General features: G+C 49.4%; 1 protein-coding gene across 3 annotated transcripts in view; it reads left to right on the top strand.

Moving 5' to 3' along the window:
* Window positions 1-677: 677 nt before the first annotated feature.
* TBC1D10A (TBC1 domain family member 10A) overlaps window positions 678-23,573 on the top strand; it is a 32,033-nt gene continuing 9,137 nt past the window's right edge. The window contains exons 1-2 of one of the 3 annotated variants that reach the window (XM_025474526.3): window positions 678-968; window positions 20,774-20,873. In XM_025474526.3, coding sequence (XP_025330311.1) covers window positions 760-968; window positions 20,774-20,873 — 309 coding nt within the window. In that variant the 5' untranslated portion in view covers window positions 678-759. Of the gene's footprint in view, window positions 969-1,204; window positions 1,681-9,076; window positions 9,413-20,773; window positions 20,874-23,573 lie in introns of those variants that run through there. The other 2 variants (XM_025474525.3, XM_025474527.3) reach the window with 2 other exon arrangements.

The raw sequence follows: 23,573 nt of genomic DNA, 5'->3' as shown, positions 1-23,573 counted from the left end.
TGCTTAAAAATATTGAATTATACACTTAAAAGGGGTGATTTTTATGGTAGGTTAATTATGCCTCAAGCTGTTGGGAAAAAGAGTACAAGATAAAGTAGATAGAACTTGGGGCAATGAGCAGCTCAATAAACGTTGGTCATTATTCTTATTAACTAGGTTTCCCAACAGCTAATTTAAAGCCCTAGAAGCAGTGCTCACAGGCAGGGAACTTCTAGCTCAGCCTGGGTCTTTAATCCGTTGAGTGTTCCTGGGCGAGTGCCCGAATCCCGAATCCCTCCTCAGAGCTTCCCACAAATGAATGGGGGAAAGCATTCCTACTCAAATCCCTTGGGTCTCACGAGGAGCCAGGGGTTCCGGAGGCAGATGCGGAATCCCCAGCACACTCCTTGGGCCTCTGACTGAGCAGCGTTGCAGATGACAGGCGGGCGGGGCAACCCGGAAAGGCCCTGGGAGCTCTTTCAGGTGAGCTCTCTTGATTGACAGCCCGGAGGGGAGGGCCCCTGGTGACGGATGCCCCGCCCCCTCACGTCGGGTCGGTTGGCGCCAGTCTAGGGGAGGTGGGCGGGCCCTGGGGTCCGCGGAGCCCATTGGGCGTGGGGGGAAGCTCCTGGGAGGGCTAGGGCCCCGCCCCTGGCCTTGCGGCGGCCAATGGGCGCGGCGCGTGGGCGGGGCGTCGGCGGCGTCGGCGGCGGCCCGGAGGCTGAGGCGCCTGAGGTGGCTGAGGTGGCCGCTGGGGCTGAGGCGGCGGGTGCGGCCGGGATGGCGAAGAGCCGCGGAGAGAACGGGCCGCGCGCGCCGGCGGCCGAAGGGAGTCTGTCGGGGACCCGGGAGAGCCTGACCCCGGGCTCCGACGCCGCAGCCGCCGACGAGCTCAGCTCTCTCGGCTCGGACTCGGAGGCCAACGGCTTCGCCGAACGCCGCATCGACAAGTTCGGCTTCATCGTGGGCTCGCAGGGCGCCGAGGGCGCGTGAGTAGCGCCGGGGCTCGGGACCGAGGGCCGAGGGCGGGCGCGGAGCTCGCGCGGGGGGCCTGGACGCGGACGGAGCCGCCCTCTGGACGGACCGACAGGTTCTTCTGCCAACTGGGGACCACCAACCCCTCCCCTCTCCGCCCCACCCCACCCCCTCCTCGGGCGGACTGACCCGCCCCACTCACGGGCCCGCTTCCGACCTAAGGACTGATAGGCCAGCCCTACCTCTCCCTTGCCCCCGCCCTCCAGACACATTGACCCGCCCCCAGGAAGCGCCCTCAGTGCCCTCCTCCCAACTGCGGGACAGAAAGACAGACACCTGGCCCAACCTCGCTGCTGCCACCGGGGCCTTAGGCCTGATTGTGCCACCCTTGGCAGGCTTACCGATGGCTGCCCCTCCCCCGACAGATATCCTCTCTACCCCCATCCCCCAAGACCCGCAGACACCTTCTCTCCACCTTGCTACCCTCAGACCAGGGGGATACCTTAGGCAGATGAGCTTCAAACGGACAGACTGCCCTGCCCTCATTCCACTCCAGGACAGACTGACCCTTACCTCAAACACACGGACTTCTGGGTGGGCTGGACTGACACTGATCGGCTCCCTCCCAGACAGTCCCACCTTGGGGCAGATAGTCCCTTCTCTTCATGAAAAGGTCACAGAGTGCTCTCCCCCTTCAGAGGCAGATTTCTCTGTCACTGGCAACAGGTAGGCAGACACTCCCCCTTCTCAGTACCCACAGAGTGACAGTGCCTCACCTCCTGGACAGACTGTTGGCGGTCTCTCTGTATGCTGTGGAAACTCCAAGCTCCTCCTAAAACAGCGACTCAAGGGGGCAGTCATGGAGCCAGCAGGGTCCCTGCTGGTAGCACACCCTGATCCCCCACCCCCAGAGCATCTAGGACCCAGCTGTCTGTCAGGCAGAGAAATTTGAGGCAGTGAAGCAGTCAGTATCTTCTCTCCAAGCTGGGTTGCTGGGCAGCCACACTGCCCCACAGAGCCCTCTGAGCCTGGTCCTCACAGAGGACCCAGCCCATATCAGTGGGCTGGCCGGTCCCCTTAAGAAGGATAGACTCCAGGGATCCCTGGGTGGCGCAGTGGTTTAGCGCCTGCCTTTGGCCCAGGGCGCGATCTCGGAGACCCGGGATCGAATCCCACGTCGGGCTCCCGGTGCATGGAGCCTGCTTCTCCCTCTGCCTGTGTCTCTGCCTCTCTCTCTCTCTCTCTCTCACTGTGTGCCTATCATAAATAAAATTAAAAAAAAAAAAAAAAAAAGAAGGATAGACTCCAGACCCTACTCCTATCCCAGCTGTCCTGTCACATGAGACTAGTGTTCTGCACAGAACTGACAAGCCTCCCTCGTGATATGCCTTCCCTTCAACAGAGAGCCTCCCACAATTACCTGTGGGGGCCCACAGGACTCAGGCGGAACCCTACTCCAGATGACCCTTTCTCCCCTTCTCTGTCTAACGCTCCTTCAGCCTCTCTTATGACTTATGAAAATGACTTGACCATCTATTAAGAACCCACCTGACACAAGCAGCCCCATAAAGGTCACTCCTGGGATTTTCCTCAGTCCCAATGCCTCATATTTACCAGGCCTCCTTCTACTTTGGAGAAATGTAGCTCCCTCCCCCAAGGAGAGTTCTCTCCTACCCACTGGATCTGTCTCCTCCAGCCTCTCCCCACTTATTCACAGCAGGCTAAACCTTGTCCACTGCAGGACTCAGAGCACCCCTTATTCTGATGCCTCACCTTGATTTGATGCTTTGTTAGAGTTCCCCAGGATTAGCTTGTGAGAGCCCAAAGGGGTCTTAGGGTTTTTTTTTTTTAAGATTTTATTTATTTATTCATGAGAGACACACACACACACACACAGAGGCAGAGACACAGGCAGAGGGAGAAGCAGGCCCCATGCAGGGAGCCTGATGTGGGACTCGATCCCTGGTCTCCAGGATCACACCCTGGGCTGAAGGCGGCGCTAAACTGCTGAGCCACCTGGGCTGCCCATATTTTTTGAATTGAGGAGCAGTCACTAGGGATCAGGGCCCTGAGAGTGAAGGGGTCTTGAGAAGTGGGAAAGGAGTTCCTAGTTGCATTTGTGGCTTCTTAGAAGGAAGAGCTCAGATTTGCTGGTGAATTCTAGGATATAAGAATTCCTATTACATTCTTATAGGCAGTTAACTAGATATTAAGGTACAGAGCAATGCGATATAGTGGGAAAAGGCCAGATTTAGGGAAAAAAAAATCATACTTGCTGGCTATGTGACCTTGGGCAAGATCCTGAATCTATAAGCTTGTTTGCTTACCATAAAGGACAGCTGTAACATGTACTCCCAAGATTACTATGGGGATTAAATCAATTCAGATATATTAAAGTGCCTAGCACAGTGCCTGACCCAAGTAGTGGCCTAGAAAATGTTAGTTTCCTTTCTTTTCCTTCTAAGGGTCTGAGAATTGACAAGAAAAATGAGGGCGTACCTCTGGTATTTGTGAACAGAGAGACGCCCCGTGGGAGCACCTCCCTTTGGCTGTATTCCCCCACTAGGCAGCCAGACATCTGTCTTCCCCACACTCCAACCGCAAACCGAGGCTTTGCAGATGCCCTCTCCATCACTGGTGTTTATAGAACTGTGGCTGAGGTGGGATCCCAGGTTCCCTCCTCTCTCCCTACCTCACTTTCTTGACCCTGGTGATCAACCTAAAATCTCTGGTGTCTGAAAACTTGGCTGTTCCCTGCTTAGTTTATATTGTGGTTCCAAAGTAGCCAAAAGTAAGTCCCTGCCCAAGGCCATAAGAGGGGAAGTTATGGGAAGTTTCAGGGTGACTGCCCTAAAGCTAATCTCTTGGTTAAGGGCTAGGAGTCCATGTGCTATCCCAGAGAAGTGAAACATTAGCACTGATGGCTGCAGGGGAGAGGGCAGGGACTCTGGCTCCAGATTAAAGGTCCATTTCAGCCACCCTGGACCAAAGGTTGTCTCAGGATGGTCAGTTTTGGCAGTTGTCAGGGGCTTAGGGAATGGGGAAGAAAGCAGATCAGAATATATCTTGCTCAGGTGACTGTTAGGAGTCTGTCATGAGTAGATCATAAAATCATAGACTGTTGGAACTGGAAGGGATCTTAAAGAGATTGACCTAGCTCCGCCTTTACTTTTACAGATGAGGAAACTGAGGCTCAGAGAGGAGAATCACTTGCTTAAGATCACATGGCATATTAGTTAACAGAACCAAAACTTGAACCCAGGGTTTCTGACTCCTAGATCAGGACAATCTCCATTGCCTTCATCATCCCTTAATATAGTCTATGGCCGCAGCAGCAAATCAGGTGCTGGGTAGGTAGAACAGAAGGTTCTTAGCAGGAACCTGCTTGCCCTCATCTTTCCTGACTTAGCTCAGCAGTCAGTGCAGGAGGCTAAAAAGGACAGGCTAGCAAGAGTAAGAATATGCTGTCATTACTAGTTTATTAGACTGATCAGCTTTAAGGGTGAGACTAGGCTTATTCACCTTTTTCAACTCAGAGAAGTAAATGCTGAGTTAGTATTTATTTGCTAAATGACATTTACTGATAGACATTTCAAGTCAGAAAGCTGAAAGTTACCCTAGAGATGGCAGTCATACAGAGAGGTGAACTGAGGCCTGAGCGAAGTAGTTAGCCTCACCTCTTCCATCGATTAGGATCAAAGCCAGAAATTGAACTCAGAACTCCTGATTCCCAGCCCTAGGCCCTTTCTACTTCTTCACCTTGTCTGTCTTTTGAGCCTGCTCTACAGGGTGACATTGGTGAGCCTGTGATAGTCCCTGTTTGCTCATGAACAGTAGCTGGTAGGTGAGGAGACAAAAAAGCAACCAGCCAGCGAAGAGCCGTATAGTTGGCATGGACACAGACAGAGGTGCTGGCAGCATTAGTTCTTTTGGCTTGGCTGTGGGCTGAGCTAGTTGTTGAAGCCTAGGAAGGACCAGAGGAGGAAAAAGGAGTGTTCTCAGCGGGGTAGGGTGGGAAGAGTGATGTTACCATTCCTATCACTGTGGGATAGGAAGAACAGATCTATACAGGGAAGTCCCTTCTGTAGCATAGAGGAGGTGGTCAGGAAGAAAAAGTAGGATACCAGTTGGATACCAGGTCTCCTGGCCCAAGAGAGATGGCCTGAAAGAGGTGGGTCCCTGACCTCCCTCTTTTCCCACAGCTTCAGTCCGCTCAGTGCTGTGAGCCAGATGAGATGAGGAGCTCTGCTTTCTGGGATCTCGTGGGTGTTGACTTCCTGCTAGGGGAGAGAGGGATCTGAGCTGGGTCCAGAGAGAAACATCTGGAACAGTAGTTTTGTCTTCTGCTGATTCAGTTCTCCTGTCCCCTGGGCCCTCCACTATTCCTACTCAACTATGGCGGCCCTGTGGCTTTGGAAATCGTAGAACTGGCTTAATTGGCATCCCTATAGTTTGGTCTGTGCCAGTTTTTGTTGGGGTAAGGCCAGGGCCCTCCTGGCAGGCCAGAGCCTGTCTCCCTGCCTTCCCACTACCTTCTCCAGCTTGTAAACTCAGAGCATTCTCTTTTCTTGAGCTATTATGGTTCCCAGGAGAGCATGGAACTGGCAATGGAGTGGTCTCTGGGTGGTCCATTTGGAAGGAGGCAGTTGCACATGTGGAGCCCTCCTGGTCTGTGACTCTAGACCATAGGCCCTCCATTTTTCTCTCCTCCTTCTCTTTCTCCAGCTTCAAAGGAAAATCTGGTTTGGTGGCCCTGTGGGTGTTCTGAGCCTCAGACAAGATTTGACTTGGTAAAGCAGGAGGCCAGCGCACCAGCTGCTGCCCTGGGAAGGTGCCTGTGTGTCCGCCTGCTAGGAAATCCTAAGCTGTGGGAAAGAGATAAGGCAGTGGGGCCTGCTTGATGCTTTGTCCTCCCAGCATCTGGGTCTGAAACAGGACTCTAGAGGACCAGTGAGGCTTGGCTGTGGTCCAGTCACCCAGTCTGTTTACACTGAGGTGGGGGAAAGAAGATGCTCCATGTTCCCTCTTCACACAAACTCTGGAGTCTGGTTGTCTGTGTGGTTTTGGACATGTTGCTTCACTTTACTAGGCCTTAGTTTCTCACTGTGAAATGGTTGTGATTATACTGATTTTACAGGGTTTTTTTGTGAGGTTTATAGAGCTAATGTTTGAAAAGAGAGTGGGGATGCCTGAGTGGCTCAGCAGTTGAGGGTCTGCCTTCAGCTCAGGGCGTGATCCTGGAGTCCTGGGATCGAGTCTGGCATCGGGCTCCCTGAATGGAGCCTGCTTCTCTCTCTGCCTGTTTCTCCGCCTGTCTCTCTCTCTCTGTGTCTCTCATGAATAAATAAAATCTTTAAAAAAATTTTTTTAAATAAAAAGAAAAGAGAGTGGCACACAGTAGGTGCTCAATGAATGTTCTTGCTTCTTTTTATTTTTATTTTTTTAAGTAATCTCTACATCCAACATGGGGCTTGAACTCGTTACCATGAGATCAAGAGTTGCATGCTCTTCTGACTGAGCCAGCCAGACACCTTTGTTCTTGTTTTTTAATTTTAAGATTTTATTTATTTATTTGACAGAGAGAATAAGAGAGCACAAGCAGAGGGGAGGGGAGTGGAAGAGGGAGAGGAAGAAGCAGAGAGCCCGATGTTGGGTTCGATCCCGGGACCCTGAAATCATGATGTGAGCCAAAGGCAGACGCTTAACTGACTGAGCCACCCAAGCACCCCTGGGCACCTCTGTTCTTGCTCTTTTTTAAGATTAGAGTGGCTAGTGGTCCTGTATTTCATTTTCTTTTTTTTAAAGATTTTATTTATTTATTCATGAGAGACACAGAGAGAGAGAGAGGCAGAGACACAGGCAGAGGGAGAAGCAGGCTTTACGCAGGGAGCCCCATGTGGGACTCAATCCCGGGATTCCAGGATCACACCCTGAGCCAAAGGCAGATGCTCAACCACTGAACCACCCAAGTGTCCCATGTCTTTTCATTTTCTTTTTTTTTTATTTTTATTTATTTATGATAGTCACACAGAGAGAGAGAAAGAGGCAGAGACATAGGCAGAGGGAGAAGCAGGCTCTGTGCACCGGGAGCCCAACGTGGGATTCGATCCCGGATCTCCAGGATCGCGCCCTGGGCCAAAGGCAGGCGCTAAACCGCTGCGCCACCCAGGGATCCCTCTTTTCATTTTCTACTTGCATCTCTAGATATGATGATGAGTGTCAGGTGAGGTTCATTCCCCTCTGAGCAGAAGTGACGTGTAACCAGTGTTGTACCCTCACTCTCCCCTGAGCAGGGTAGTTATCCCCATTCTGTAATGAGCACACCAAATAGCTGAGAGGAAAGTGCCCAAGATGTGCCAGCTGGTTAGTGGCAGAACTAGGACTAGAACCTGTTTCTCAATGCGAAGTCCAATGACTAAACCTTGCCCAGGTGGCAGCAGGCAGATGACAGATACTCACTAGTCCCTGAGGTCCCCACACCCAGAGCAGGAGTTAAAAGGAACTTGGCCATCTCCCCTGATGTAGAAGGCAAGGTAGGTCTCAGTACAGCAAAAGTCTGTAGCCAGCCAAGTCAGAGAAAGACCCAGTAGAAAGATCCTTGGGGAGGCCTGGAAGAATGGCCAGATGAGACCTAGTCAGAGTCCACACTGCATTGCTCTTGACCCCTAAATACTATCTAATGGTCTTTTGACTTTGATATCAGTCTGTGCCTTTGTTTCTTTGTAGCTAAGGCAGGGATTATGCTACCTATACAGGTGAGGAATCCAAGGCTTTTAAAAATCTTGCAGTTAATTAACAATGGAGCCAAATTAAGGAGGAATCCCAGATCTGATTCTCTGCCCACTGCTACCCTACATGTCATTCACTGACCATTTTCTTCCTGACTACAAGCCAATTGAGCCTCCAGGGCAGGATACACTGCCTACCAGAGCAGAACCCAGCCATCATCCACCTACTGTCAGTGCCCTAGAAGATCACTTTATCCTGCAAGCAGTACACCTCAGCGAGAGGAGGCCTCCTTTAGCTGCTTCATCTGTCCCTGGCAAATCTGCTTTCTCCTGGGCCCAATGACCCTCCCTGACAGGGATGAAACTGTCCCATCTGCCCCAGTGGCAATCCAGTGTACCTGATACTTCACCTGCTTAGAAGCCTCCTATCCAGGATTTCAGGGCAGCTGCCAATTTTGGCTTTATTTATCTCACTTTTCTCTTTCCCTTCTTCATCCCACCCCACCCTCTTCTATTGCATGCCCTGTGCAGCTCCTCAGAGGCTGTCACAGCTTCGTTCTTCACTGCTCATCAAGTAGGGAAGTAGGCAGCAGATTCATGAGGCTGGGAGAGAAAGCAAAGGCTTACTTTTGCCAGCTTATCCATCTTGTTAGTGAGTTCATTTACCAAACATTTATGGAGCACCACTTTGCCAGACCCTGTGATTGAGACAAAGGGTACAGAACTGAATAAGGCATTTGTATCTTGTTGCCCTCAAGAGGTTCATAGACGTGTTGGAAAATAGAACCGCAAGCAGATCATTACAATGTTGAGCAATAAAGGCTATAATTGAGGTGTGCGGTTGCTCTGGAATATATAGGAATAGGCAACCAGCTCCATCTATAGGAGCCCAGGAAGAAGTGACATTTGTTTGATCCAGGCCTCAGAAGGAGCAAGGAAGGACATTTCATTGGATGGGAGGGACCTATGTGCAAAGTCCCCCCAAAAGCTAGCTGTCTGAGAATTGTGATGTGCCAAGAGCAGATGTGACAAGAGCAGAAGCCAGGAGGAGGATGCGAAACAAGGGGAGGCTGGGAAAGTAGGCTGGGCAGACTCTGCCTAACCTTGAATGTCAGACGGAGGCCTCCTGTGTTTCCTCAAGGTCATTTTGGTGCTGGTGTGGAAGACAGCATAAAGAAGAGCTGGACTGCAAGCAGTGAGACCAGTTGAGAGAGTTCAGGACAGCCCAAAAGGGCTATGGAGAGGCCTTGAAGAGGTTTGGAGCTATGAGGATGAAGAAGCCAATAAATCAAGGCTTGGTGCCTCACTGGCTGTGTGGACTGATCGGAAATTGGGAAGACTTGGGACAAGCTGAAGTGGCCCTGGCTTCTTACAGAACCCATACTGGGGCCCTCTGACCACAGGGGGGAAGGCCAGCTGTGACTTTTCTCTGAAGTGGACAGTGGGCTGCTGCTGACTGTGCTTTGTCACAGCCCTGAGCTCCCCAAGGTGCCTGGCATGGTTGGCATGCCCAGGACACATCAAAGGGTTCTTTGTCTCTCTCTCTCCAGTAGGAGAGCCAGTTAGCTGGCCTGTTAGGAGGGGTTGGGGTGAGTGGTACTGAGCTTTGTGCTCTCTGCCCGGTAAACATATTGGATGGCAAGGAAGGTCTTTGTAACCTTTCCAAGAAGAAAGGAGTAAGGCCTGAGGGCATGGAAAACCAGCCTTAGGGTGGTATGCAGCTGGAAAGGGTAAGTGTTGGGCATTGGGCATAGGTAATCTGACCAAGGGGAGGCAGATGACAGCCTGGGCTGGCTTGACCTCACCCCGGGTCTTTATTCTGTTTCTGGAGGTAAGTCCTCAGCTGGGACAAGTGAAAGTAAATCTAGTACATACAAGAGGGTGAATCCCTTAGCACTTATGGGTATCACCAGCCATTTCTCAGAGATGAAAGATTCTGGCTGGAAATGTGGATTTAGGGTAATAGTGGGAAAGGGCTCTGAATGAGGTGTAGGAGTCAATGTGCTGGTGTTGGCTCCATCACCAACCCTTGTGGTGTGACTTAGGTACGTCCCCTCTCCTGACTATGAGGCTAATGCTCCCTATTTCACACCCAGCACTTAACTATGTGTGTGTGGCTGTGTGCTTGGCTCAAGAGATGCAGACCTGGTCCTGCCCTCCCAGGATTTATAGCCTAGCAGGGAAGTCAGATATTCAATAAGTAATTAAAGGTGTGGCTTGTGTACAAAAGGATTGTGAGGATCAAATGAGATAACTGGATTAAGAGCATAGCATAAACATAGACTCCGGAACAGGGGTCAGGAGACCTGAGTCCCGAGCTCCTTAATGAATCCCTAACTAGCTGTGTGACCTTGAGAAAATGCTTAATCTTTCTAAGCTTCAGTTTCCCTCACATATAAACCAAGGCAGTTTTAATGGGAGGATGTCGAAGAGTTCTTCTTCTGCTTCTAGCATTCTGAGACTGACCTTGGTATATGAAAAGTGCTTTGAGAAGTTTTTTATGAGGTACCACGCAAGTGCAAGGGGTCGTCATGGCACAGCCCACAGAGGCCAATTCTTCCAGCGTGCTCTTTTCCTCTTGTGGGAGGACCTCTCTTTGTGTGTAGGACCAGTGGCCCTCATGTCTTTGGGAGTGAAATAAAATCAAAGGATGCTTTGATTTGTCTAGCTCTTTAGTCTGCATAGTGCTTTCATTTTCATTGCCTTGCAGTAGTCCTTACAGGAGCAATGGGAATCTGTAGTTTTATTTTCCCTGTTTACAGCCAAGGAAACCAAAGCTAGGCAAGTGATGGAATTGGGCCTGGAACCCCCAGAACTTCTCTTTTCCTTTTTTTAAAAAGATTTTATTTATTCATGACAGACAGAGACAGAGACACAGGCAGAGGGAGAAGCAGGCTCCATGCAAAGAGCTCGATCTGGGACTCGATCCTGGGATTCCAGGGTCACAACCTGAGCCGAAGGCAGATGCTCAACTACTAAGCCACCCAGGCGTCCCTGGACTCCTCTATTCCAATTTTATTCTTACCAAAGCTTGTGGCCACTATGTGGCTTCTTTGGCCCCAGCTTTAGGACTTAAGTCCAGCCCCAATTGTGCTTCTCCTAGTAGGCTTGTCAAGCTGTTTGAGGTGTTGTGATGAATGGTACATCTGTCCCAGATTGCACACAGCCCCTCACATGTACCCTAAGACAAGGCAGGAGTATCTGGCTAGGGAGGGGGCCCAGGAGCATAGTGTGGAGAACTCTTGTTCTTCCTGAGTACACTCTGGACCCTGGGCTCTGTGTCCAGCAGCAATCCTTCCCAGCCAGCCACTCTTGGAGGATGCTATTTCTTTCCCTTCCCTTTCTGTCTGGGTTTCACAAAAAGGGAGAACCTAAATTTGGGCCTGGGAGAGCCTGGGTTCGAGACATCAGCCGACCTGGCTTCAAGTCCTGGCTCTGTCACTTTCTAGTTATGTGACCTCTCTGAGATAAATGGGCCAGGCGGTGGCACTAGGAGAGGGCGGGGGGGGGGGGGTTGAGGATTAAAAGCAGTGATATTGGGATCCCTGGGTGGCGCAGGGGTTTAGCGCCCGCCTTTGGCCCAGGGCGCGATCTTGGAGACCCAGGATCGAATCCCACGTTGGGCTCCCGGTGCATGGAGCCTGCTTCTCCCTCTGCCTGTGTCTCTGCCCCTCTCTCTCTCTTTGTGTGACTATCACAAATAAAAAAAAAATGGTTTAAAAAAAAAAAAGCAGTGATATTGATAAAACACCCAGCACAGCGTATGCCGCAAAGTATGGATACAGGTTGACTCTTACAATTCAAGTGTGAATTATCCTTTGAGGTTCACTTCAGGCCTTTGGCATAATGGTGAAGATCCAGATTCCTTCATGTGCTCTGCTTACCACCCTTGGGCCTTGGAGGTAAGGCAGGAGCCAGTCCCATTCAGCTTGTGGTCTGGAGCTTTCTGACCTGCCAGGGCAGGCTGGGAATCCCCCCATCAGTTCCTCTTTGAGTCATTTGGAACAGAGTCCTCAGGTGACCCTGACTTAGAGGGCCTCATTTTCCTTCTCTTTGGTCTGTGAAAATAAAGCAGAAGTGAGAATAGAGGTAGGTTTCCTGAAATATTCAACTCAAAGCATGCAACCATAGTGCTACCTGGGGCCTCAGCCCTCCTGGGTAGTGGCAGTCACTTGGGGAAGAAATCAGAATTTGCTTCATAATTACCACTCTCCTTCTGTGCTCCTTGTGGACTTTCATCCTGGGTTTCCATTCCTGCTTCTGAGAGTGACCCCCTTCACCCTCCTAACATAGTCACTTGGTAATGCCATGGTACAGAGAAACCTGCATGGTGGACTAGGCGTTACTGACACCACCCCATTTAATTCTGTGAGACATAGTTATCATTCATAATCTCCATTTTACAGAGGCAGATACCAAATCTCAGAGAGGTAAAGTGACTTGCCAAGCATCACAGTTTATAGCTCTGAGTTCACAAACTTCCCTGGGATCAAGGCTTGTGTGCACCCAGCCCCTAGTGGTCAGCACTCTGTGCTTAGAGTTGAGTGAAGAGTAGGAGAAGAGCAGGACCTGGATTCACCTGGATTCACTGTCTTCTCCTTACCCTGGACCTTTTTTTTTTTTTTTAATTTTTTTTTTAATTTTTATTTATTTATGATAGTCACACAGAGAGAAAGAGAGAGAGAGGCAGAGACACAGGCAGAGGGAGAAGCAGGCTCCATGCACCGGGAGCCCGATGTGGGATTCGATCCCGGGTCTCCAGGATCGCGCCCTGGGCCAAAGGCAGGCGCCAAACCGCTGCGCCACCCAGGGATCCCTCCTTACCCTGGACCTTAAATAGTTACTGACTTGCTGAGAACTGGTTTCATCATCTGTGGAAGGTTGGCAGGGGCAGTAAGAGAGTTGATAATTAGAGGACCTATATCCTGGACTTGTCAGGATTAAATGAAATAATGTAAGTTAAGTGCTAAGCACCATGTCTGTTGCACAGTAAGTGCCTGGTAAGTGCTCTAACAGACATTCAGTTACATTAATTTAATATTAGAATTATAATGTTGTAAAAGGCTGTCATCAAGCACATCTGTGCTCAGCCCTGTGTTTGGCTTCAAGGAAGACCAGAGCTGGTATCAGGCCAGAGAGGGAATGTTCTTTACCAAACACTTTCTGTGTTTTACCTACCTGATCTCAAGGTAGAGGATAGTATTCCCAACTGACTGTGGAGAAAACTGAAACATAGAGTTCCTGAGATCACAAAACTAATGATTCTGTCAACACACATTTATTGGGCATCAGTTAGGTACCAAGCTCTGTTCAAGGCCCAAGACACCCTGTGAAGAACGAGACGGGCAGAGCCCTCCAGGAACGCACCTTCTCGTGGAATGCTGCCTCAGCAGAGCAGACAGTCGGGTGGAGAAGCCATACCTGCTCCACTAGACTGCTCACATTCCCCAGACAAGCCGTGCCCTTTTCTTTTAGCTTGTGCTTGCTCATACTGGGTTTTCTGCCTGGTGTCCCTTTTCCCCTTTCTCACCCTGGCCACTTCCCGTCACCCTTCAAAGACCATCTCACAAGTCAGCTCCCCTTTAAAGCTTTCCCTGAACACTCCCCCCATCAACCCCTACCACCACTCTTGGGGGCTTCTTGTAGTTTCTTAGCACCTTCTACATGCTTCTGTGACAGCAATTCCATGTGTGCGAGCTATCTCTCACCCATCTGTCTCCTCTGCCACATTGACCTCTTCAAGGGCAAGGACTGCATTTTATTCATCTCTTTGTAGATTCAAGGCTTGGAACACAGGCTCTAGAGAAATGTGTATAGAATATAATGAGGGACTGATTGTGTTCTGTCCCTGGCGTAGTTAGGAAAGGCTTTGTAGACATGAGAGGGAGTTCTGAATGAGGCCTTGGAAGATGAGTGGGACTGAATTGGAGTGGGGGTATGAGTGAAGGAGGGCAGTTTAGAGGGAGGGCCACGTAGGGTTAGGGCTAGGGAAAGAAGAAGGATGTTTAGAAGAAATAGGAGGGCCTGAGAGACAGGGCCTTAGGTTTCTGTTGGACAAGGAGGGAGTAGGAAGCCTTGAAGGAATCAGTGAGTCAAACAGTGAGTCAAAACTACTTTGGTAGATCCAGCAATTTGGTAAGGATGGCTGAGGGGGCCGTATGTGAGTCAAGATGGGCCCCTCGGCACCCACAGTGAGATTGTGGTCTTAGGACTCATTGCCTGCTAAGTGTGGCAGCTTGGGAAAGGGAAGTCCTCTATTGAGATAGTCTCCATACCTTTCTGCAGTTGTCAGGGAGAGCTGCCCTGCCAATTTCTGCTGTGGTCTGTGCCTTTCCCTAGCTGGATCGGGAAGTGGAGATTCCTTACTTTTTGGAGCCAGCAAGGCTGATGCCTAAAGGAACTATTTCTTCTGTCTGACATCAAGAGGGGTGGAGTTGACCAGAGTGGAGAGCTGGGCAGAGGCCCAGGGCACGAAGGCCAGTGAAGGGTGGAGAGAACCTGTTTACCATTGTGCACTGACCCAGGGCTAGAAGGAGCAAAGCCAGGGAATTCCTTATGGGAAAGGGAGGCAGGCCCAGAACTAGCTTGTACTGGGAATTGGGAAGAGTGAAGCAAGCCAGACTCACCCAGACAGACACCCTGGACATTGCCCTACCCTTAAGTCAGTAGCTGCCAGGATGCTGGAGGGAGTGCCAGGCTGCCGCAGACCCAGACCATTTTCCTTTTCCACACTGACTCACAGCATGGCCTCGGGCAGATCACTTACCCCCTGGGCTATAGGCTTCCCTGACTGTCTGGGGAGGAGGTGGACTCACTGGGTGATCTTACAGGCCTCCCAGCCCTGACTGTCAGCCATTTGCACCCCTCCCCCAACCCACCCTGTCTTGCATTCCAGTTACCTATCATCAGTTATGATGGAGCTGGTATAAAAACTATTTATACTCCCAGTCATTACCACTTCTTAGGTTAATGAACTCCAGAGGTTGTTACCCAGCGTGCAAAGTAGGTCAGCCTTTTGTTTATCCTCACTTTTTCCAGCCCTGGGAGAGGAGAGCTCCCCCACCCTTGTCCCTGGATCTGTCATTGGCTGTGCTCTTTCTGCAAATCCACTTCCCAATTTTCCACACTTTCTTGTCGCTCATTCCTGCCCTTCTCAGCACAGAGGGTAGTGGTTCTCTACTGGGTGGTAAAGAAGAGGGAAAAGGATGTGACAGGCACGGAGGCTTTTAGATTATATTGAGGCCAAGTGGTGAGACACTTTATATTTATTGGATAATTTAGTGCTTAAGTGGCAGCCCCCACTTCCAGGCTGTGTAACCTTGGGCAGATTACTCAGCCATGCTGAGCTTTAGTTTTCTTGTCTATTAAGTGGAGATAATAAAAGCTACTTCCTTGGGGAATTGTGTGCATATATAGTACTTGGCAGAACTATTCCATGGCCACTGCTGGAAATGTGTCAGCTCTTACTGCCTCATGTTATCTTTACCATTGCCTTCTAAAGAGGTGGCATTGCCCCCATATTACAGGTAGGGAACTGCTCAGAGTGGAGCAGCCTGTCCAATTTCAGATAGCTATAAAAAATGATAGAGCGGGAATCAGAAGCCAAGAATTACAGTCTCTGTGTCATTAAGTAAATTACTTAATCTCTCTGGGCATCAATTGCTTCATGGGAAAAATGGGCATGATCCTGCCCTGCTCCATGTGTATGTGTATGGGCCAGTCAGATGAGAAAAGGGATATGAAAATACTAGGTAAGCTGCAAATACTGGTTCCCCAATAGCTACCATTTGCCAGTCACTTGCCAGGCTGGGCCCTTATACACATTTATTCCCAGTTGTAGTCCTATAAAATGTGAGGCGTTTATTATGGTTCCACTTAAAGATGAAGAAATCGAGACAAGGAGGGCAAATACTTTGCCCATGGTCTCCCAGGTGGAGGAGCTGGAATGGAAACCTAGGTTGACTGGCTTCAAGATCCCCACTCTGTTCACTCTTCCCATACCCCAGCTGACCTCCAGTGGTTGAGATAAGGAAGATCAATCCTAGAGTCTGTAACTTGGGTTTTCTGTTTGGGCTGTGTTTTTCTCTTCAAATGAAGAGGATTTCTGTTTGGGCTGGTTTGGAGAGTGAGGCTTGGAGGAAGGGATTAAACTGGTTCCCTGGGACCAAGATTTATCTTTCTCCGTTGGATGAAGGGAACATGGGCATGGACACCATACCTGGCTGGCTGCTAGCCAGGAGGGCTGAGATGTGCTTGAGCAGAAGGCAGACAGCTAGAAGGACAAGTGGGGAGAGAGATCCAGTCTTGCTGGGAACAAGTCTTGTTCCTCTCAGCTCTTAGAAACTTCCAACTTCTAGGTTTGGGGAGAAGGCTAGGGAACTGGGAGCTCACAGAGCATGGTGTCAACAGAGTGTCACTGTTACTTTGGCCCGTGGCCTGGTAGAGCACAGCTAAGCCTAGCTCAGCCTGAGAGCTCAACAGAATCTGGGATCAGTCATCCCCTGGCTGCCTACTTTTATCTCCTCTGTGCCTCTCTCCCTCATGAGGGGGCGACTGACAAATAGCACATTGCCCAGGCTTGCCATCCCTCAACTGAGGTTGTGCTTGGGAGCTGTGCCCACCAGCATACTGGCTTCACTGAGCATTACTGGGTATGGGCAGGCTGCTCACTGGGGCTGTCAGAACACTGGAGTTGGGGATAGACTGTCTCCAGGGGCTTGGGGACCAGAGAAAGAGCCCTGCAGTGGCTTCTGGAGAATGGCAGATTTCCTCACAGTCTTCCCAGGGGAGTCCAAAGCAGCACACGAGTCACTGTGGCAGAGTGTAGAAGTTAAGTGGTAGAACTTAACTTATTAGCTTTGTGACTTTGCCCAAATCACATAACCTGTCTCATTGGGTCAAGTTTCTCATGGGCCAACTAGTAATTAATTTATTAATTAGTGAGGGATCTACTTCACTGAGCTATTAGTGGCACAGATAAAGTTGGTGTAGGCAGCAGTGGTTTGTAGCCCTGAATGCAATTCATTTGAAAGTAATGATGTCATGGAAAAAGCAGGCAGGTACCTGTTGAATACCTGTGAGATGCTTGGTGGGAGTTACAGAAGTTCAAGACCCAGTCCAGATAGGGAGGGAGAGTGCTAAACAATATGAATAGGTTGTAATGAGGTGCTGCTCATTTCATGTCTTGATTCATTAATGAATTACTGCTGAAATCAATTTTAGGGGATTGGGACCAGCGTTAGAAGAAAACAAAAAGAAATAGAATAATATAAAACGAATATGAAAATTTCAGAGTGCATAAAAGAGTAAATTATTTCATAAAATGTATTTCAGTTCTATGTGTGTGTATGTATAAAATCTCAGTATAAAGCGTATTTCTTACTGTGAATCTCAGTTTTAAAACTTTGAGAAATGTTATTCTAAATTAAGATAGAGGTCTTCAGATTGGAGGACAGTTAATGAGATCAGGGCAAGCATGGAGGCTATGTGGAGGCTGAGGACTTAACCTGTAGAAGCAGAGGAGTAAAGTACAAGGGTCAAGAGCATGGGCTGTGGAGTCAGGCAGGCCTGGGTTTGAGTTCCAGCTCTGTCACTTCCAGCTATATAGCCTTGAGTGAGGCACTTAACTTTACTAAGTCTTGGATTCTACTTCTGGAAAATGGAGAGAATGGTATTATGGTAGGGTTATTACATGAGAATAGGAAGAAATTTGTAAATAGTAAATGATATATAGATGGTAACTACAATTGCTGCTGGTATTTGAAGTTGTGGTTTTTATTGTTATATTGGGCTCTGAAAGGGTTGCTGTGACTTGGAGAAGGGAGAAAAAAGGACATTTCAGATAAGGATGGGTGATTGATAAGGATGAGCATGTGTGTGCCTGGTATGAGACTGGTGTGGCTGAGATTTATGCAGCCTTAAAAGGGGGTGTCGAGGTTATAGATAAACAGTATCAGGAAAGTTTTAATAGTAGAAACTTCAACAATAGGGTAGCTTCACCTGGTAATAATGAGGCACCATCCCTGGTGGAATTCTAGCATGAGCTGGGCCACTAGAGACTGTTCTCATTAAGATCTTTTGATTGCAGAGACTCCCTCAGGCCACCTTAAAGAAAGAGGGGTTTTCTGCAGGGTAAGTGAAGCTCTCAAACTGAAGGATCCCCTGTGTGCTATTTGGTCCTTTAAACTGGCCATTTGGTCAACTTCCCTGTCACTAGAAGCTGGCTCATGCTCTTCCTCCACTGTCAGGAGAAAACTACCTCAGATAGTGTCTACACCATCATGCTATTTTCAGGGATGCTCTTGACTCTATCTTCATCTTATGGCTCCTTTCTGGGCATCCTTCGAGGATCAATTCCAATGCAGGTCATTGCAAACTGAGGTCTAGAGAGGGCACAGGGATTCCTATACCAGACAGCAGTCTGATCAGATGCCTTTTGAAATCCTGCCTGACTAGACTGAAGGATATGTGAACCTTCTGGTTTAAAAAAAAAAAAAAAAAGATAGCCCTCAACTTTCCAGGAGCACATCCTGTGCATAAAAACAAATCTACCTGCTGTTAGAGAGCACCTAATGTGCTGAGTGCTGGATACAACCAGACCTCTAGTATCTTCTTTTCACCATCTCCAGGTGGCTTAAACTCCTCCACTACTGGAGAAGCCACTCAAATGACCATATTTCCTCAAAATTTTCCCAATTTAAGGTTTTAAAAGTCAAACATCTTTCAGTTGACATGTACATTTAAAGTAGTGGTGGGGTTTTAAAAATTATTTCTGAGAAGATCTTGCCAAATCAGTGGTGCAGCTTAAAATCAGTAATGTCTTAGAATCCAGGAAATATGGTCGTTTGTTTTGTAACCAATTGAAATTCCGGTTTGAGGTTTCATACTGGGGCTTTGAAACTGCCAAAGCTGTTATCTGACATCATTTAAAGGAACACTGAACTTCAATGTGTTCCCCTATGTATCTGCAGTTGGGAGAATGGGTATCTCTGAGGCCCTGCAATCAGATCTTATCAACAAAGACAGACTTGGAAGGTTGAAGTATCAAATGGGCATGTATTTAATCACAGAGGAACTCACTGGAAATGTACTCTCAGGCAAAAGCCTTGCCATCTGTGAGCCTCAGTCTTCTCATCTGCTCAGTGGGAGGATTGTATCAAATATTATCCACATCCACAATTGCTAAAACTTCTGCTAACGTAGTGTGGGCATCCTCTTTCAGAAGGCTCATCCCCTGACTTGTAGAAGCTAATGGTTTGTAGGCAGAGGGAGGCAGCCTGTCCTGTGATACCTGGGCCTTTGGTTTCCGTTCCCTGGGTATGTGGGGGTTGCCTGGAGACATGCATCTGTCTATTTGTAAATGTCTTGATCTAAAGGTGTGGTCTCTCCTTAAGGAAAGGAGTGTCCTCCTGCCCTGGTTCTGCCTCTAGGTGGTTGAGAGGGTCAGCAGTTTAAGAGGAAAATGACCTGTGTTAGTGTATTTTGAGGGTCAACTTTGTCCCAGGCTGTCGTTCCTCCTCAGCTGTTCAGCTCCAAGGCTAGGCTCAGGCCTGTTCAGTTCCCCAGATAAAGTACACTAAAGAAGACCTTCCCTTTTGTGTTTTGGAGGCCTCTGTTCTGCCAAGGCCCCTCCCTCTGCTCTTCCAACCAGTAAAAGTCACAGCAGTGCATTTCCTTCCGTCAGAGAGAATCAGAGAATCAAGGCCTGGGCCAAGCCCTAGCCCCATCATGTCCTGTTCCTAAGGGCCTCCTCCCAGCTGCCTGAGTGCCTCTGACCCTGCACTCCTTTCTGGGAGGTCAGGCAGGACCAAGTATGGACTCTTGGCTAGGATCTAATTTGGATTTGAGTCTGGGTTTTTCCACTGATTTGCTGTTTGACTCTGAGCAAGATATACTCCCTGGGTATCTTACCTCTCAGTGTCAAGTACTTTTTTCAGTTGGAGGGGGAAAAAAAAGAAATTCAAAAGATCCATAATCTACCACTTTAAAAGTGATGAGAGCATGTATGTGTGTGTACAGAGGTATATCTACACATACATCTCTTTTCATTGTTTTTTTTTAACCAATATTGCTCTGTAGGGTAAATAAGAAAGTATATTTAGAATACCCAGTCTACAAGTGCTAGTCTCCTCCCTTTTGCCCCTCAGAGTTGTATGAGCTCAGGACTTTCTGGGACCTCACTTCTTGGAGGAAACCCACTCACTCGAAGCACCCTCTGGCCAAGCCAGGGATCCTGCCCCAACCTGCCTTAGCTGCTCCAGTGCCTGCCTGCCTGCCTGCCTCCCTGGGGTGGGTCTCCGCTCCAGTGTTTCCCCAGGGACTCTAGTGAGCATTCAGCACCCAGCAGAATGTCAGCACCATGAGGGCCAGGACTTTGTTCTAGTCAAAGGAGAGTTTCCTCACAACCTGCCCAGAAGCCCTGGCCCTAGAACAATGCCAGCACAGCTGTGATAGCTGCTGCTCAGTTAGTAGAGGTATGAATACAAGTGATATTTGAGGAGGTTTTGAAGCATGTATAGGATTTTGATAGGTAGAGACAACTTGGAGTCTATTCCAGCAAAGGGACTGGCATGAGCAAGGTGGAGAGGTGGGAAAGGGCCAGGGCATAATTGGGGAAACTATAAGTAACTAGCTTTGCTAGAGTGAAGAGATAAGCATGTTATTTCTGTACTTATTTGACTATTTGTCTTTTTGTTTGTTTTCTTTTTGCATCTAGCTCTACACCTTGCATGTAGGCCCTCTGAAGAGGTATATTTATCTAGACAGACACAGGACAGGAATGCTTTGCTTTGGTGCACAGATGCAGGCACTCAAACCTCTGCCCCTAGAGAGGCATAGTGACCCTGGCTCCTTGACACACATTGGGGGAATAGGCACTTTACCTGGTGTCTTTTTGGCCTATGGCTTCTAGAGAGGGTGTGGCATTCCCTCTCATCTATGTTAGGGTGTTCATGAGTTAGCAGCCCCAAAGGGAATACAGGGATGGAAGACAGAGGCAGGAGTGAAGGCCTGGTAAGGCTGGTGGCTAGGGCCTAAGCCAGGGCCTTTGCTTCTCTTGGCACCTCTGACAGGCCCTACCCTTTGCTCCACAGGCTAGAGGAAATCCCCCTGGAGGTGCTGAGGCAGAGGGAGTCCAAGTGGCTGGACATGCTCAACAACTGGGACAAATGGATGGCCAAGAAGCACAAAAAGGTGAGGGGCCTAGCCTTGGGCCTTGGGCTGGGAGTTGGCAGCCTGGGGAAGAAAGGAAGAGGGAGGAGCTGTATCAGCCTAGAGGAGCAGGCGCTTCTCCAACTGCCACTAGCCTTGAGTGTCCCTATCTGCCAGCTCTGAAAAGGGAACAGAAGCTGGCGGGAGGGCAGGGACCAGTCTTCATTTGATCCTCCAAGATGACTTCAGACTCACACAGAACTTTGTCCTAGAGTCAAACTTCAAAGCCACTTTTAGCCAAAAGCCCTTATAGGAAGCTTTCTTCCAACCCTCCTAGGAGAAGTTCTTGCTGTTACTTAGAACATATCAGGGAGGACTTTAAAATACTAGTAATAGCTAACATGTGTTGAACATTTGCAGTGTGCTGGATACTTGACTTGAGTAATCCTTGTAACACTCCAGTGAGGTTGGTAGCAGTAGTACCCCCACTTTGTGGGTAACCCACAGAATTAAGATTTGAACCCAGGCAGCCTACATTTAGTCCCTGCATTTTTCATCACCACCCTCTAGATTAATGTGATGAGTTCCCTCTTGCCTCCCAGCCAAAGGAAAAAGAACGAAAAGTAACCTCACAGTTTAATGGTCTTATAAAAATAAGAATACCTAGTGGCCTTCTTCTAGTTGGTCTTTCTTTAGACACTAGCTCTATTGCTCCCTAGGAATACCCTTGCCCGGCACTGTGTGTGTGTGTTGATGCCCTTGGCCACCTGGGCAGGATCCAATTACTCCCTGGCCTAGTGGAGACCTGTCTAGAACCTCATAGCCAGGGTCTCTCTGCACAAGTTCCCAGGGCACAGAGTGAACCTGCTGTCCCCCTTGTCATCACCTGACATGCTGGTCTAGTCCAGGCTGGCGCAGCTGGCTGCAGGGCCTAGCGGAAAGCTCAGGACTGAAGGTTAGATATGGGCTTAGGCAGCCCCTCTACCTTCCCCTCTTTATGCCTATGGCTAGCTGTGCAACTTTGTATGAGTCACCTCACCCTCTCAGCCTCAGTTTCCCTGGTTGAGTGGTAATGATAGTCATGTTGGGAGGCTCCCATGAATTGATAACTATAAAGCCCTGTGCCAATGGAGGAGAGGCACACCTAGGCCTGGGCTTTTTCTTGCTGTTCTATATAGGCTTTGTAGCATACATTTTTTGCTTATTAAACATTTCTCTTAAAACATTGTTTTTAAAGACAATTGTTCTCCACTGCCTCCTGCATGACTCTGGGGTTTATTTTCCTGCCTCCTTTCTCCTCAGGCTCTTACCCTGAGCTTCAGCTCCCTCTCTGCTGTCTGTTATGACTAGTGGCTGGCAGGGACAGTGGATCCTTCATGCCCCACCCTCCCTTGCAAATGGGGATTACAGAGGGTAGCCTTGGGGAGCTTTCATCAGAGCAGGCAGCATCACTTCCTCTTTCCCTTTGTTTCCCTGGAACTGTGGTTAGAGGCCAAGGGCTCCCCCTGCCCAGTAGGGGCCACTGCAGGAGGCTGTACCCCTATCCAGAGGCCCTCGCCATCTGCTCTCTACTCCTGCCACCTCAGCTGTGGTCACACTGGCCCTAGGAGCTCTTCCTGCCTGGCTGTACAGGCTTGGGTTCTCCCTGTGGTCAAGAAGTCATGGCATAGGAGGTACAATAAGGGCTTCAGGAAATGGGTCCAGACCCAACACTTCTCCTGGACTTATTCTGAGTCCCCAAGAGGGGACTGTATGGAGGCAAGGTTCTGGCTGGAATGCTATCTTCCCCTGTAGGGCTCTGCTCAAACTGTGACGAAGCCCTCCCAGAGTTCAGCAGTCAGGGTGTGGCCTCACTCAGCTGTCAATCAGAGAATGATAATCCCTTGTGCTTTCTCTTTGCTGAGCACTTTCTCTTGCTTTATCTTTTCTGATCCCCACCATTGCCTCCTCTCTAAGGCAGGCAGGTGGAGTTTGCCATCTCTGTCACTTCTGTGCTGAGGAGATTCCTGAGGCCAGAGTGGGAAAAGCTGACTGTACTCCTGGTTCTCCATCCCTGTCTTCCTAGCCCTGGCCTGAGTGAGCGCAGGGCCTCTTTGAGAACCTCAATGGACTGAAGGTATTCCTGGGCTCCGCTGGGTCAGACCAACTATTACAGGGGGCAATGATGATATGGGGGCTGGCTCAGGTCAGGCTAAGCTTGGCCCTGGAGAGAGCCTAAGGGACCTGTGGCTCTAGGTCATACTATTGCCCTTTGCCAAAGCCTTCTCAGACCAAGTGGCCTCCCTAAGGAGACCCTTGTCCTACAGCAGCAGGAAACTATTCCTAGAGTCTGGGGCAGTTCCCTTCCACTGTCTTCCTTTCCCCCACCTCTTCCCTCGACCCCTTTGCAGGCAGTCCCAGAAGCTTGAGCTTCTGCTCCCATGAGCAGCCACTCTGCTCTTCCCCCACTGCCTCTAGCCTGTCTGCCTCTCTCCTTCCTGGTTCTTGACACTCTCTGACCCTTGGAAAGTTTTCTCTTGTTTGTGCTGGTCATCAGGAAGGCTAGGGCTTCTACGTTCCTTTGAGAGATTCTAATGGGACTGTTTGAGGGGGTTTCCAGGTGAGGGCAAGTTAGGTGTGAGCCCAAGCCCCTGGGGCTTTTGTTTCAGTCATTTTCCTGGGATGGAGGGGTGGAGAGGAAGGCATTTATTGAATACAGACTATGTGTATAAATGCCCCATGCTAGGCATTTTCCTACCCTTC

Source organism: Canis lupus, chromosome 26, assembly GCF_003254725.2.
Source record: "Canis lupus dingo isolate Sandy chromosome 26, ASM325472v2, whole genome shotgun sequence".
In the NCBI taxonomy this organism is placed as follows: Eukaryota; Metazoa; Chordata; class Mammalia; order Carnivora; family Canidae; genus Canis; species Canis lupus.
Note: the sequence above shows the minus strand (reverse complement) of the source record. Positions and strands in the feature narration are given on the sequence as shown.